This window comes from Hyperolius riggenbachi, chromosome 4, assembly GCF_040937935.1.
Source record: "Hyperolius riggenbachi isolate aHypRig1 chromosome 4, aHypRig1.pri, whole genome shotgun sequence".
In the NCBI taxonomy this organism is placed as follows: domain Eukaryota; kingdom Metazoa; phylum Chordata; class Amphibia; order Anura; family Hyperoliidae; genus Hyperolius; species Hyperolius riggenbachi.
In genome coordinates, this window is record NC_090649.1 from 158,811,030 (window position 1) to 158,828,445 (window position 17,416).

Sequence of the window (17,416 nt, forward strand, 5' to 3'; positions counted from 1 at the left end):
TCCCCTTTGCTACAGTATATAAAGCACTAGTATGTGCTAGGTAGATAGGTTTACCTATAACATACCTGCATGCCATAGCAGATCCCAAGCACTGGCTTCCCAATAGTGAATATGGCAGAATCGAACCATGGTGCATCTTCTGCATATACAGAATTTGGTCCTCCTGATATAATAATTGCTCTGAAAAATACAAAATTAAAATAGCAGTTTTATAACACAACACATGGAATAAAATCCCTCAGCCTTCTGGCTTGTAGAACAGTAAATAAAATCTCATGGCACGACCCACCATGTAGATTCTCTCTCACAAAGATCGCATTATTCTGGAACTGCAACATATCTACAAACTCTCACAACAACATGTACCATAGCTAGAATCTCACCACTGAGTGGCAATACAGAAACTATACACAAATGTTATCCAGAAGGATAGGCTCAAGGCTGAAGTAAGAATCCCCCAAGGTGGAAAAAGAACATCATAGAAAGGCAATCCTCCACCAAAGACATTAACACAAAGCAGATTTCTCAAGGATGTGGGAATGACTAACCTCAATGAAACACAACAATATAAAAATATTAGCACAATGGGAGAGATTACAAAGAACAACAAGCTCTTACCGGAACCCTTGTTCTCTTATAGCAAAGGCTGGTGTTTCCAAGGGATAGATTTCAGACTGCACAAAGAACTCTCTAACACGTCGGTCAATGACTTTCCCATATTGTGCTCCAGCATCTAAAATTACCACAGCACCTTCATGACGCTGTCCATCTTTTGCGTCTGTTCCAGTTTTGCCCAGCTGTAAGATAAAATATACAGGTGTACATGAATATCTCGCACATCAAATGTTTCCCTTACAAGAGAGCTCTTGTAGCACTACTAAAGGTCCATACACACATCCAATTTTTATCTGCAGATGACTGGCCAATTTTACCACTGCCATGTAGTATGAAGGCCAACAGATTGTGAATACTAAAGCTGGGTACACACAAGGTAAAAGTCTTTCAGAAATGAAAGATCAAAGATAAATCTGCAGATAATCTTTGTCAAAAAGTTCACAAAAAGACCTCAAAAGATATAGACAAAAAGATTTCTCACTCAAGCTTTCAGATTCATGACTGTCCATTATGCTGGGAATACACAACGTTTTTTTTGGCAGATAGATGGCTCGATAGATAATTTCCGACAGGTCCGATCTGATTTCTGAATTTTCTGATCAATTTTCTCACAGAAGTGAATGGAAATTGATCTGAAAATCGTTTGGAGAGTGAATCTGCTGAAAAATCTCATTGTGTATTCCCAGCATTAAAGGAGTTATCAGGCAATCTAAAGAAAATAAGTGCTTCTTACCCGGGGCTTCTTCCAGCCCCAAGCTCCCAGCATGTCCCTCGCCGCAGCTCTCCCTTCAGCAGTTCGCCGCAGCTCGCTCCCGGTCCTCAGCGATGACGTCAAAAGCATTTAATTGCCACAACGTACCTAGTATGTTGGTGGCAGTTAAAGGGTTAATGCAGTTATAAGCGTTACTTAGAATTGTGTATTTCATTTATATACACAGCGGTGGTGGGCCGGAGCTGATTGCGCAGGTGCAGAACTACTGCACCTGCGCAGTCTGCTCTGGCCCACGTGGCGGTGATTGACAGCGCCGCTCGCGCAGGCCGACCTGACGTCATCGCTGGGGATTGGGAGGGAGCTGCGGCGAACGGCTGAAGGGAGAGCTGCGGCGAGGGACATGCTGGGAGCTTGGGGCTGGAGGAAGCCCCCTGGTAAGTAGCACTTATTTTCTTTAGATTGCCTGATAACTCCTTTAGGAAAGGTGTGTTGGAGATCTCCACATTTTTGAGTGCAAACGCAAGCAGGAAAAATAAGAACGTAAATTGACTAGGAAAGCATTTTTTAGGTCTTTTGCAGGAACTGATCTTTTGCATGTGTACAGCATCTTTAGAATAATCAGTCTTTCAAATCTTCATTCATTCATTCCTCAGTTTGCAAAGATTTTTTTATCTGATGAATAGACTGTGTAGGTACTCTCATACTAAAGGGAGGTGGTAAATTTGGTCTGTGATCTTTCATTTTCCAAGGTCTTTTATCTCACGTGTAAACCCAGCTTAAGATATTCACACATAAGAGTTAAGCCTCATCTAGACGGCACAATTTTCCGTCAGATCGGATCTATTAGATGGATCTATTAGATCATTTCCAACCGGTCCAATCAGATTGCGTTAGATTTTGCAATAGATTTTGGGTACTTATTAAAGCAAAATCCATCTGAAACAATTTGGAAGTCTACACACAATGCAATTTTTTATTAGATCTATCTAGTGGTGGCCATACATTGTACAATTTTTCAATTAGATAATTTAGTTCGATTATCCCATTAGATCGAATATAAAGATTTTTCCAGCATGTCCGATCATTTTTCCAGAAAAAACGGGATAATTGTTCGAATTTCTTGATCGAAAAAAAAAATATGTTCAACTTTCATTCAATTCGATCATTTAGATCGAATAAATGGGAAAATTGAACGTTTTTATTGTACCGTGTATGGCCACCATAATAGATCCATCTATCTGATGGAAAATTGGACCGTGTAGATGAGGCTTTAGATTGGTCAGCTAAACCAATCTGATAGCCATTCTACCGGATATAAAGCACTTGGAGGGTTTTGGACTGGCTTAAGGTGCGCACCCACGACTTGCATTTTGCAATTATTATTTTTTTTTTTACAATGAACGATCATTTTCACAATATGGGGTAACATTGTTTATTGAAAATTTGTTAGAAATATATTTAAAACACTCCAAACTCCTTGTGATGGTCATTCTAACTGAACGGCTGGGATCAATGGACAAGTGATCATTCTGATGTCCATTGACTTTTGCGCAAATTACCGTGATTGTTTAAAAGCTCAATCGCATCAGTCAATCATTTTCATGGTACACTATTTGGGAAGATAGCTCTGGTAATGCTCGTTTGTTGCATTGCCTTGGATACCCCGGTCCATCTTCCGGTGGGTACGTAGCTTTAGGGAATTGCCAGACTGGACAGCCATTATCTTACTATGTACATACGATCTACACAATACCAATATAAACATACATCTAACTATATATAGTAAATTCTTTCATGATACACATGCACAATTTACCTGATCCATTCTGGTCGCCCAGAAGAATTCCATTATATTAGCTGCAGGATTGGTAAAGCAAAAGAAATGATGTTCGGGCAGCTGGAGTAATTATAAAGTAGTAGAACGATAACAAATAGCCAGTCAGGTGGAGGGCTGCAGTCCTATACACAGCTTGATGATGCTACTCCAGAGGATGGATGTGCAGTGAGAGTGATAGCATTTATAAATGCAGACATGGGAACACAAGACACACAAGGTCATCAATGAGAAGGCCACAACTGCAGAGATAACCAATGAGGTTGTCTCTGTAGCCTATGTGCTGATGAGGAAATAACTAGTGGTAGGCCAGCTACAGCCCTACTGTGTTCTAATTCAATTAAAACAGGCTAAAGGGAGAAGAGTACATATGAGAGTACCATGTTTGTAACCACGTGAAAGCAGAAAATCAGCATTCATGTTCTAATCTCATTATCTCTCGCCTTCCGATCCCTAAAAGCTGAAAATCACAAGATCACCTTCTTCAGAAATGTGACTCTTACAAGGCAGTAAGCATTACAACCATTCACTGCTAAACTACAACATGGACTGCTTTGTTCAAAGCAAACCTGAAGCAGAAAAAAAACGTATGATATAATGAGTAAGGATAATGAAGAGAACATTAGACGCAAATAAAAGTCTCATTTTTATTTTCAGTTATATAGCTTTTTTTTAATAACATTGCATCATTCTGTCACATTTGCAGGTTAAAACAAAACTGTCTGTAAAACAAAGCAGAGCTAATGACCCTTTGAACTTTCCTGCAGTAAAATCTTATCTCAAGCTGTCTCTGTTTCTTAGCTGTTTAACCACATAAGGACCAGGCGAGTTTTGATTGATCTGTGCTGCGTGGGCTCTTCAGCCTCTACGCTTCAGCCTATCAGATGCCGGTGGTCCCCGGCCAATCAGAGGCCGGGGATCGCTGATCTCCTTTACAGCGCTGCTGTGACAGCAGTGCCGTACGATGTAAACACAGGGCATTATTTCCCCGCGTGTTTACATTTATCGCGGCTCGCAGGCTGTTTACGGAGCCCTCCGCCGTGAACTGACATGGAACGTTTCCATGGAAATCCACAAACGACCAGCCGCCGCCTATCGGCGTTGGCTGGTCGTTAAGTGGTTAAAGGGACCCTGAACACAGAAAATAAATGGGATCTGGACTTACCTGGGGCTCCCTCCAGCCTCCCATAGCCTGCAAGGTGCCTTATCGTCTTCTGGGCGCCCTCTGTGGTCCCACTTGTGGCTCCATTAACTCGGCCACTTCAGCTGAAGTCGTGCATGCTCGGCCTTTCCGGGAGCACACTCGACTTCGGCCGAAGTCGCAGGGTTAACAGAGCTGCCAGCGGGACCACAGAGGGGACCCAGAGAACACCGATGGGACCTCACAGGCTGCGGGATGCTGGAGGGAGCCCCCAGGTAAAGTCCAGATTCCGTGTATTTTCTGTGTCCAGGGTACCTTTAAGTGCTTCAGAAAACAGGACTTTATTCAATGTCGAATAGCTCAGAGAAACTCATTTGCATAGATAACTGAAGGTTTTTATTATTATTTTTTTAACTCTTCCTGTACTGAAAAACAGTATGAGACTCTTTTCTTTGTTACTAATGTTCTATTTTTTAGCTGTACTAAACATACAATTATTCATTATCTCATAACTTTTCCCTACAGGTTTGTTTCAAAATAAATTATAACAGAAAGCTCATGAATAGCAATCTTTCCTTGGAAAATATAACATAAAAACAGGGGTTGTGCCAAAAAAATATCATAGGGCTTGGGACCCATGGCTGGAAAGCCCTTTCACAGTATCCACCTCTTAGACCAGTAAGATCTGTATTAAATACAGTCAAAAAGTCTAGTTTTACAGCATTAATCACCTGTGAGTGCAAATGATGGCAATGAGATGAACCAGATGTCGCAATTTAGTAGTTTAATTTGACATGTTTATTGTTTAGGTAATATTAAATGGCCATGACAATCTAAGGCAGAAGTTGTCTTAAGGTAGCCACACACCATACACTTAAAAGAACCACATTTTTTGCCAATTCGATAATTACTATCGGTTGTCCCGAAAAATCGAGAGCTTTTGTTTTCGATCGATAAATCCGATCGGATTTTCATTTTTTTTTTTTTTTGGGGAGGTTGGACATGTTGGAAATTTCACACCAACTTTTTCAAGAATTGTATGATGTGTGATGGATTGTCAATTACTTTATGTACAGTTCCAATCAACTTTTTCTGAGCTTTCAATTATTTTATTCATGATTGGGGAAAAATTTAACATACCGTAGGTGTGTGGTACATTGGTCAGATTTTTGAATTGTCACGGTCAGAAAAATTGATTGCTATTCTTGAATTGAACAGATATTTAAAAAATTGTATGGTGTGTGGCCATCTATATAACATGTAGGTAATAGGTGCCCAATTCGGTATTGCAACCCTTTCATGTGAGGCTTACATAGTTTGCTGTATGTAGGGAATCATGCTCAGAAAAAAAAAATCATAAAAAAACTGAATACTGACACATGCTTTTATGTCTATTTATAAAAAAAAAGATGCTGAATATATTTAACGGGATCTTGTGTCCAAATCCAGTGAAGTAAAGCCAACATGGCAAGATATACATTTTGCAATCTTATAATCGCTCCATGTCTGACTTCAATGTCCCTTTTCTTTGCTCTCTAAAAACTTTTTGTGTGTTATTTTTATATGTTTGTATGGCAAGAGACTTCAGGAAAAGTTATACCGTACATTGTGTCTGTCCCATTCTTACTCACTAAGCTGCTCCCATTGGTCAACCACCATCATCATGTCATTTGATATTGAGGACATGATTAATGGCCATTAGTCTTAACCTACACCACCTCTTCTTGGCTGCAGCTCCAGTCTCCATGTTTGGAAAGCATTTGCTCTTGATGTCCATAGCAATCATTCAATCCCTGGAAAATCAGCTCTGTACATATAACCAGGGCTGTGGAGTCCGAGCAAATTTGGGTACCTGGAGTCAGTGGTTTCATAAATCTAGGAGTCGGGTGACTTTTATACCAACTCCACGGCTCTGGTAAGTATTAGACTAAGAAGTCTGAGTCATGAAGTCGGACCAATTTTTGGTACCTGGAGTCGAAGGTTTCATAAACCTAGGAGTCGGGTGATTTTTGTACAGACTCCACAACACTACATATAACAGTAAAGCCTTGTACAAATATATGAGGACTGTGGCCCAGCAGGGTTTAGGACTCCATCCCTCAGGTGACAGTTCGATGGGCCAAGCCCATACAGACATGTCGTTAGCCTGCAACGGGGTGGAGGAATGACGAGCAGTGCACGACGGAGTGGATTTCAGCGGGCAGGGTAAGTGGGTAGAGCAATGTGCTCTGGGATAACTCTAGCATCCCTAAAGATGCATGGTCAACCTTTAGGTAACGTCAGGGGTCTCCTGTACACACACTAGATTCTCACCCGGGCGGTCTTTAACAGTCGTCTCAGCAAAGTTTAATCTAGCGTGTGGTAGCTTTGGAAGCATAATAGCTGTTTCTGGGGAACCTACATTTTCACATAGACCAAGGAAAGCAAATATAGTGAACATGTAATCCAAGAAGAAATTTAAAGTACTACTTAGAACATTGTTTCTCAACATTATTACAGCATGTACTCATTTATTTAAAGACTGTGTTGGCCAAGTACCCCGTTGTGATTAACATCAACCCAAGTATGGGATGATGCATACATATTGCCTAATGTGTACCTGAGACAGATACAATGGGCACAAATGTGACACAGAGGCATGTTCCCATCTAAAGGACATGCCTGTGTCCCTTAAGCGCGGTTCTCTGTGACCCCTGCATGCCAGAGCTCCCCAGATTTTAGCGACACAGAACTTGTTGGCAATCTTAGAGAAGGGGCGTCCTCATCAGGAGAGGCACTCCTGTGTAATGCTCAGGGTTGTGGTGTCAAAGCAATTTTGGGTACTTGGAGTCAGTCAGTGGTTTCATAAACTGAGGAGTCGGATGATTTTTTTTTTACCAAATCCACCGCCCTGGTAACACCATATTAGACTAAGGAGTTGGAGTCAATGATGGTTTTTATAAACTGAGGAGTCGGATGATTTTTGTACCGACTCCACAGCCCTGGTAACGCCCCTTATCCAACTGGCTCTTCCCACATTTCACCCGCCCCTTTCCCTCCTGTCTATGCTCTTGGAGGAAAGCACAAAGCTGTGTGACCCCATTTTTGTTTATTTTTACAAAAGTGAAACAAGTTGCCAGTGGATGAGCGGAGCGACGTGGGACATCGAGTAGCAGCTCAATCCTCTCAGGGAGGAACACTGCTTCCAGTAAGTATATTTATTTTACTGCACCATTCCCCTTTGGGTTCACTTTAAGAGTATTTCATAATTGTGTATACGTGCTTTTTAAACATCCCTTGATGTTCTTAATTATAAAAACTTATTCAGGTTAATTTATATAGTTTATCATTTTTATCATCTCAAAACTTAACATAACAGATTAATTATGACAAGATCAAGTACCCCCTTAGTCCAACTAAAGTACTCCCCCAGGCTATGTGCACCATGTGTTGAGAACCTAGGATCAGGGGTGGTTTTCATAAACTGAGGAGTCGAATGATTTTTGTGCCAAATCCACAGCCCTGGTAAGTATTAGGCTAAGGAGACAGAGCCCTTTTGGGTACCTGGACTCAGAGTTGGAGTCGGTGGTTTCATAAAGTGTAGAAGTCAGATGATTTTTGTACAGATTCCACAGCCCTGGGTATACAGATCAGTGCCATGACAGAAGCATATGGGGCTCCCAAGTGGATTGCAGCAGACCAATGGGAAGCATCACTCCATCAGGAAGGATTCTCAGTCAACCACTGTCATCCAATGAGAATCCTCTCCGGGGCAGAGAGGATTCCCATTGGTCTGTTGTAATCCAATGGGAAGCTCCATATTTCTGCCTTGGCTCCAGTCTGAATACTGGAGCTTCTACCCTGCAGTGGACTGAGTGGCGGTCGAACCAAGGTGACAGAAGACAGGTGAGGGAACAAAGAAATGTATGCGGCGACCAGCCCGATGAGAATATACACTGTCCATCCTAATAGGCTTCAACTGATTCGGTCGGTGATCTATATCTGGAATTATCGCCTCCTGCACAGTCTTGCATTCTGAACGGAACAAACGGACTGACGTGAAACAGCCCAAGAAAATTCAGAGGAGAGGGAGGGGGGGCTAGTCTGTATAAGCAGATCTGTGGCTGGGGATATAGTTTAACTTAATAGGGCCTATTTTCCTTACGTAGACATTCTGCCATTTCAGAGGTGACATGATTGTCTTATCTCTGCAGCACAGCAGTTACAATGGCCTCCTTCTGAGACACACCAAGTTATCTGGGCTAACACTGTAGCCAGACAACTAATGGTTGGAATAATGCTGGAAATTGTACACAGTGCTTGTTTCCATTCCAGGCACCTTCATTCTTCGATGTTACTTTTTTCATCCAGTGACCAAAAGTAGTTAGTATAGGATTCATACATCTTTCATTATTCTAACTAGGTAAGATAATTTGACATTTTTAAGGCTGCATAGATCATCTTTACAATTTGGAAACAAAGTATAAAGCACCTGAATAATAATAATAAGAAGAAGAAGAATAAGGACAAAAGGGCTTTTTCTGTCTATGACCTTGCTGTGCGAGATTTTAGGGACCTTGTAGTGGATCCATTCCTGTGAATACACAGCTATATCTCAAAGCAGGAATATTTGATAATAGTAGTTACCCTAAACATGTTTTCTTCTGTTATCTATCCATATGAAAATCCTAAAGATCTGCTTATATGAATTGAGGCTATGTTGGCCAGACTGAGTAATTCAGTTGATAAGTTTGATGTTATCTAGCACCCATGGGTGATATGTTTAACTATGGAGGAATCACTTCACTGAACTTCACCTGAATCTTTAGAAAATCGAGTCCTTCCACTTGTATTGCTCTCTTGCGCTTACCATTGAGCTTCAATGTCATTACTTGGTCTCTATTTGTGACAGGTTAACCGGTTTTCATGATGTTATTTGCTGTTCACCTATTTTCCGTTCTATACTGTAATATAACTATTTGAGAATCTTATGTTTTTGCTACAGAAAAAACTTCCTAATGCGAAACCTGTTAGGAGTTTTAACTCCATCCCATCTGTGGGACTTTTGTTAGTAACTGAATGATATACTGGTCAACGTCTGGCAGATGGTATCCATCATCTGGGGCATGCTATGATTAGGTTGGAAAACAAAAAACACCCAAATCCCCCCCTTCCCAGGATACAGTCCGCAATCCAGCTGGGTTGTGGGCCAGTGTGCATACGCGGTCTTTGCTGCATGTGCCCCTCCCCCCATCCACACTCCCGTGACCGGAAGTGTTCTGCACAGTCGCAGTTACACTCTCTGAATTGTGCATGCACAGAACCCTCCCAGCTCTGGAAGCACGATCAGGGGGTGCAGGCGGTCGGGACTGCACATGCTCATGAGCCAGTCGGGAAATTTACCACATTGCAGGAGAACGACAGGGATCGGGAGGACAGCAATCAAGCAGACGGACTACAAACGATTGGCAGCAGATTCGATCCAGTGATCGAATCTGCTGTCGACATGGCGGCAAATCGAGCCAGTGTATGGCCAGCTGTAGTGTGTAAAGGTTGCGTTTTCCGTCATGTGAGTTTTTGCGGTATAAGTGCGCTTTTTGTGCATTCGCGTTTTGAGGTTTTTCCCCGCACATACCTTTTCTTGTCATTTTGCGTGCATTTTAATGTGTTTGCATGCGCATATTGCATGCTTTATTTTGACTTTCATTTTCATTATGTGCATTTTTGGAAAATATGCAACAAAACCAGCGTTTTTTTTAAATCGCATATTATTAAACTCATGCTTTTTTAATGCGGCCCATTGAATAACATACACATAAAACGCTAGCATTTCTGCCTAGTGTGTTCCCAGCTTGAAGTATAAATCCTTATCTATTCTTTATCTCAGGTATACCTTAACTGGACATTTTTTGTGCTCTAGATTTTAACACTAATCCCAGTGGCTTGTTCATCTCTGACATTTATATAAGCACAGACATTTCACTAACTTCAAGCAGACTATTAGGCCTAATTGAAATTCATTATGAAGATGTTAATCATCCAAGCTACATGACTTAAGGTGTTAATTGTTGGGAAACTGGCGTATCGTTAACAAATCTTCAAAGCAGACAACACACCAAGACAAAGGTTGGTTTACCTTAAAGGAGTCATCAGCCAAATGCTGCTGCCCCCTTATATATACTTACCTTCCTCCAGCCCCTTGCAGCAGACATTTCCCACGCCGCAGCTCCGCTCGCAGCCGCCGGCCCGGGGGTCCCAACCGATGCAGAGGCCGATCTCGAGGACATTCTGCCTGCGCAGTACACTGCGGAAAACTTGCACTTGATTGACAGCGGCTGCAAGGGGCTAAAGGAAGCCCCGGGTAAGTATTTAAGGGGCAGCAGTATTTTGCTGATAACTCCTTTAACGTCCTTAGCGGGAACCCTGAGTAAGGCTTGGGATTCGAAATCTGCGGCTCAGAGCAGTAATCACAAGCTGGATCCATCGGAGGTGTGAAATGTGCAGGGCTGCCGCAGATCTAGCAGTATGATTTTTAGGGTCTAAAAGCTTGTGAGAAAAATAATGCACCGCTTTTGGAAAATAGCACTACACCACTATTTCTATCTTTTCAACCCATGCCACTCCCCCCCCCCCCCTTTTTAAAGGACAACTAAAGTGAGAAGAATATGGAGGCAGCCATATTTTTTTCCTTTTAAAAAATACCAGTTGCCTGGCCGGCCTGCTGATCTATTTGGCTGTAGCAGTGTCTGAATCACTCCTGAAACAAGCATGCAGCTAATCTTGTCAGATCTGACAATGTTAGAAACCCCTGATCTGCTGCATCGCATCTGCTCGGTTACACTTTAAACACATTGCTGGCATCAAATTCAGTATAAGCACACATTTTCACGATGCAATAAAAGTTCAGTGAAAAGTATTATGCAATTATTCACCCAATTTTAATATTTGATATTTGATGCAGTCCTTTTAGAGACATTCCCTTTGGAACGGGCAATCACATGAACCACAGATCTGTGCACAAGTCACAAAACAGCCGGTACAGTTGGAGTTTATGTGCACAGGTACATCTGCCCATACCCACCCCCTTCCTCTGCTCCCTTCTGTGAAGCACAGGAAAGTGGTGGGCAGGGTCAGCTCTATGTACACAGAACACAAATGTGGCTGGTCATCCATTGCAGTACCTACTTTGCATTACGGCGGAATAGGGAGGAGACTTGAGAGCTTAGACTGATGTTTAATTCAGCCAAGCTGCATCTGACAAAAGCATAGGAGATCTTCATTGCAAACTTAGACAGCCAGGCAGTAAAAACATGAATATTGCAAAAATGGTTTACATGCAAAGTGTAAGGCCTGGAACCCACTACAAAACGCTATCGCTAATCGCAATCGCTAGCATTTTGTATAAGCCATTTCATGAGCGATTGCAGTAGCGTTTTTAAAAAGTGTCGGCTTTTTGTCAGCGATTGTGTAGTGATTAGCGTTTTTAATTCTGATTGGTCCTTTAAATTTTTTTACAGTGTGCAGTAACTTCAAAACGCTAGCAAAATCGCTCTGTGTTGGTTTTGATGAGCGATTAGGCCAGCATTTATATACAGTACTTTACATTGCAGAAACGCTAACCGCTAAAAATGCTGCATGTTCTACGCTTTGCGATTTAATAATCGCAATCGCTCCAGTGGAAATTGGCCCATCCATTAACATTAGCTGAGTGTTTAGGGAAAATCACTAGCGGTTTGAATCACTCCCTAAACGCTCAGAAAATCGTTCTAGTGGGTTTCAGCCCTCAAACTGCACTTTAAATTAGGGCCGGGCCGAGACAGAGGCTGAGGAACCTCCAGCCTCTGAGTGCAGGTCAGGTTGGGCGCTGTGGCGTTTCAAACCACAGACACTACAGGCAGTCACCTCTGCGCTGTAAATGTTACTATAAAACAGTGTGTAGGCACTGTTTTTGAGGAGTTATGTATCTTCATGCTGCTGCTGAATCATATATTGTCTGGCTGTGGCTCGGGAAAGGGGGGGCAAACTTGGGAAGCTCAGCCTCAGTTGGTGGTGGACCGTGTCCTGGCCCTGCTTCAAGTTATTATAAATACCACACAACATTTATTAAAAACTCAAGCTTGTGGAAGAGCTTTAAATTCAGTTTACATGAGTTGAAAATCAATGCTTTCTATTTTTATTGATACTGTTAGGCAGTACAGTTGTAGCAGCCATTACTTCTCCGCACACAGCTGCTGATCTGGCAGCTACAGCAGTGAAGTATAAGCACTTCTTGTCAGGTGGGAGAGTCCAATGAGGAGTGGATTCTTCTGTCCCCATCTGCAGCCATGACAGGTGGGGAACATTCAGATATGGAAAAGTAGCATTTCTTTGCATTTTTTGACACAAAGGCTCTATTCAACAAACTTCTCAAACATGACTTATCACCCAATTAATAAAAATAACCTTTCAGCAGATTTACAAGCAAAATAATCACTCAAAGTAAGTTGTTCCTGATTAACTTCATTTTAATATTACTTTTCTTACCTTAATTATGTTATATTTTTGCGGTTTGAGATCTTAAAAATGTAACATAGATAAGGTGAAAACAGGTGAAAAACCGTTGTGAATCATGCCCAAAGTATTTCACGCTACTCTACAGCACTAGCAGAATGCCAAATTATTTCTTACAGTGGTCCTTGAAGAAGCAAAAAAAAACCCAAACAAACACAAATCACTTAAGCTGGCCACTCAATGTTCGAAAACAATTGATTCCCTTCTTAAAATAATCGATTCGGAAGGAATCAATTCCTACCACACACTGCACATCAATTTCCAAAAGATTCCAGCAGGAAATCTATTGAAAATCGATCGAACTGCTGAGTTGCTCTGTTCAATGCAGTGCAAAGCTATAAGCCATCGATCTGTCAATGCTCTTGCATCGCCCCTGATTATTTTAAAATCTCCGTACTGTCCGATCTATACTTTTGATCGATTTTAGCCAAAAAAAAAAAAAAAAAAAAATCGATAAAAATTCCATCGATCTAACATTTTGGAAAATCAATTCTCAGCAGATGAATCGAATCTGGAAGGAATCAAAAGAGAAAATCAATGAGCATATGGCCACCGTACATGTACTCAAAACTAGTTCACAAAAAGGCCATATCAAACTGCAACAATCAACTGTAAAGAACACACCACTTCAACAACAATTTATACTTTCAGCCAAAGGACTTGAAAAATTAACATCCCCATAATGAGTTTCAATTACTCTACAACTTGTCTAGACTCTATAATATAATTCCTGAGAGATAAGTGTCTAGATATGCTTCCCTCTTATTTGAACTGAAGAAATCACCGGAATTATTCAGGAAAACATCCAGATGAAGGTGTCTCATCTTCCTTTAGATATAGCATGGCCTGGAGAGCTGAGAGCCTTAATCTATACCAGAGGTTCTCAACTTGTGGTACGCGTACCCCAGGGGGTACTTCTGAAGGTTCCAGGGGGTACTCAGGCTTGATATACTTAAAGAGGAGCTGTTAGGTATAAGGTCTCAGAGAAAATAAACACATATATCAGTAGCTAAAGATTGGCTGTACTTACATTACATATGCATTTCACTGTCCACGTTTGGATTTCACAGAATTTGTATATAGTATATGCAGAGATAGATGCTCCTGACAGCTCATGGCAGGCTCCATGTTTTTCTGTCAAATGTGTCGTCATGTCCTGCCTGCTTCCTGATCACAGATAAGCTCCTACTTGAACAACACAGTGTGCAGTGAATATTAATGAGCCATGTGGCTAGGAACAATAGCTGACTCCTGCAGAGTACTCTGCCCCGAGATTTATCAGTGCTACACGCTGGACTGATTACAAGCTTCTGTAACGTCTCATTAGCAGCCGAGGGGAGGGCCCCAGAATGCTTTGCAGTTCAGTATGCGGCTTGCGTCTTTATGGGTCTATAACAGACTTGCTGATAAGCACACATCAAAGGTAACTGAGATTTTTATCTTCACTAATGGCTTTTGAGCTTCCCTCTAAACTGTTTAACACAGGAGAATAGAGGTTTAAATTAGCTTCTGCAGCCTGACAGTTACTCTTTAACCAAGAATAACCAATTAAGAGTTTTAGAAAATGATAAATCTTATTTAAACAACACCAAATAAGTATTTTAGTTAATTAAAAGCAATAGTAAGTGCTTGGAAATTGTTTCAAACCAATTATCATGTACTACGGTTAAATATATATTTGTCAAGGGGTACTTGAGATAATGTTTACTATGCTAGGGGGTACTTGGAGAGTACAGGGTTTTAAAAGGGGTACATGCCAATAAAATGTTGAGAAACACTGATCTATACCACCCAAATGTCCAATTGATCGACTTTCAGGCGATCTTGACAGACTGAAAGTATTGATCAGACTGGACAGAAGATCTAGGTGGATTGCGGGGCAGGAGGGGTGGCAGATCGATTTTCCATAGCGTTGCATCGAACAGTGCAACGCTGCAGTTTGATCGATTGACAAAATTCCTTGCTGGAATCTATTGAAAACTGATGTACTGATCAATGACAGGCGTCATTAGTCAAGAGGTGTGTATGCACCATATGCTGGGTACACACTGAGATTTTCTGGCTGATTTATTGTCAGATCGATTATTTCCAATATGTCGGAAAATGCTCGGAAATCGATCGGAAAGCAAATCGGACATGCTGGAAATAATCGAACTGACAGTGAATCGGCCAGAAAATCTCATAGTGTGTACCCAGCATTAACCTCCCTAGCGGTAAGGACGAGCATGATGCATTAAGCTAAAAGCGGTAAAGACAAGTCAGGCTTGGCCATGTCGCAGGTGAGATTTTAACCTCCTGGGCGATAATCCCGATCTGAGCTCGGGGTATGTCGCGCAGGAGGATTTCTCAGGCCCTGGTGGGCCGATTTGCATAATTTTTTTTTTGTTACACGCAGCTAGCACTTTGCTAGCTGCATGTAACTTCCGCTCGCCGCCGATCCGCTGCTACCCGCCGTGCAGCCCCCCCCAGACCCCTTGCGCCGCCTGGCCAATCAGTGCCAGGCAGCGCTGAGGGGTGGATAGGGACTCCCTCTGACGTCACGTCGGTGACGTCAACGCGAGCATCGCCATGGCGACGGGGTAAGCCAAGCAGGAGATCCCGTTCTGAACGGAATCTCCTGCTTGCGCTGATCGCCGGAGGCGATCGGAGGGGGTGGGGAGATGCCGCTGCACAGCGGCTATCATGTAGCTAGCGCTGGGCTAGCTGCATGATTTAAAAATATATATATATATTTTTTAAAGTGCTGCGCCTCCTCCTGGGCGATGTAATTGTAGCTCCCAGAGGGTTAAACTACTCTGCTACGCTTTTTTCACTTGTAAGGGATTCCATTGGATGGCTGGATGACTGTCGGCACACTGTGGGTAGCGATCTGTACTACGGTGTGCTTCTGCCTCAGCGATGACATGTTCCCCGGCAATCATTGTTAATGACACCAGGGCCATGCAGTGTCATCAACATCTGGTGGCAAACTACTTTTTTTTTATTGAATTCAATACAATGGGCTCTATTCACAAAACTTCTCATAAATGACTTATCACATAAGTGATACAAATAACCTTTCAGCGCATTTACAAGCAAAATAATCACTCAAAGTAATGGTGTGTACACACTTGAAAGATAAATTAAAGATATCAGACCAATTTTACCCCCTTCCATGTAGTATGAGAGCCATACTCTACAGTCTATTCTATTGAGCTAAACTCCCCATCAGATAAAAATCTTTGCAAGATGCTGCACACAAAGATGCTGTACGCATTCAAAAGGTCAGTATCTGAAAAAGATCTGTTCCTGCAAAAGATCCGTCCCTGCAAAATGCATTCATAGTCTATGATAGCTGCAGATCCTCATACACACCTTGTTTAACAGACTTCATCTGCATATCTGACAATCATCTGCAGATCTGAAAATCCATCCTGGTGGATCTGATCTGCAGATGAATGTCTGTTAAACAAGGTGTGTATGAGGATCTGCAGATATCATAGACTATGAATGCATTTTGCAGGGACGTATATTTTGCAGGAACAGATCTTTTGCGGATAATGACCTTTTGAATATGTACAGCATCTTGCAAAGATTTTTATCTGATGGGGAGTTCAGCACAATAGAATAGACTGTGTAGAGTATGGCTCTCATACTACATGGAAGGGGGTAAAATTGGTCTGATATCTTTAATTTATCTTTCAAGTGTGTATGTAGCATAAGTTGTTCCTGATTTCCTTTATTTCAATATTACTTTTCTTACCTGCATTATATTATATTTTTTTCTTTTTGGGAGGTTAAAAATGTAAAAAAAAAGGTGAAAAAACATAGGAAAATAGGTGAAAGTTTTGTGAACCATGCTCAAAAACCTGTATTGAATTCCATATTTAAAAAAAAATTACCCCCCCCCCCCCCCCCCCCAAAAAAGGCTTGAAAATTATTTGAATTAATTGAACCGCTTTTTGCGCAGGAAAAAGGAAATTGAATGCCAGGGAGGTTAAGAGAACAACTGTTTGTCAACAGCACTAAAGCCCATTATCATAAGAATCAGCCACAGTACTGGTCACAAATGCTATCTCTAGACTGCAGGAGGAGGGATGGGTTGTGGATGTCTGTATGCTCATCAGTGAGAGCTGCTGCCTTCATTAGCGACCCATATCATTAGGGCCCTTTCATACTCAATTCCCACTAATGCCAAAGCACTGACGCTTATTAAAGAGGAACTGTAACATAAAAAGATCCCCTGGGGGGTACTCACCTCGGGTGGGGGAAGCCTCCGGATCCTAATGAGGCTTCCCACGCCGTCCTCCATCCGTCAGGGGTCTCGCTGCAGCCCTCCGTGGAGTCCGGGCAGCGGTGACGTCAATATTTACCTTCCTGGCTCCTGCGCAGGCGCTCTGACGGCTGTCGGCTCCGAACTACACGGAAATACCCGATCGCCGTCGGGTCCGCTCTACTGCGCAGGTGCAAGTTTCCTGCGCCTGCGCAGTAGAGCGGACCCGAATGAGATCGGGTATTTCCGTGTAGTTCGGAATGGAAAGCCGCCACAGCGCCCCCGCTGGAGCCAGCAAAGGTAAATATTGAAATGACAGTCGGCACAGTCGCC

At 42.2% G+C, this 17,416-nt stretch overlaps 1 protein-coding gene across 4 annotated transcripts in view; it reads right to left on the reverse strand.

The window, feature by feature from the left end:
- The window catches only part of GMPS (guanine monophosphate synthase), a 93,594-nt gene that overhangs the window by 48,957 nt on the left and 27,221 nt on the right, over positions 1–17,416 (reverse strand). For 2 of the 4 annotated variants that reach the window (XM_068280855.1, XM_068280857.1), the window contains exons 2-4: positions 3,144–3,184; positions 619–797; positions 66–180 (exon numbers count right to left, since the gene is read on the reverse strand). In XM_068280855.1, coding sequence (XP_068136956.1) covers positions 66–180; positions 619–797; positions 3,144–3,184 — 335 coding nt within the window. Of the gene's footprint in view, positions 1–65; positions 181–618; positions 798–3,143; positions 3,185–3,541; positions 3,597–17,416 lie in introns of those variants that run through there. The other 2 variants (XM_068280856.1, XM_068280859.1) reach the window with 2 other exon arrangements.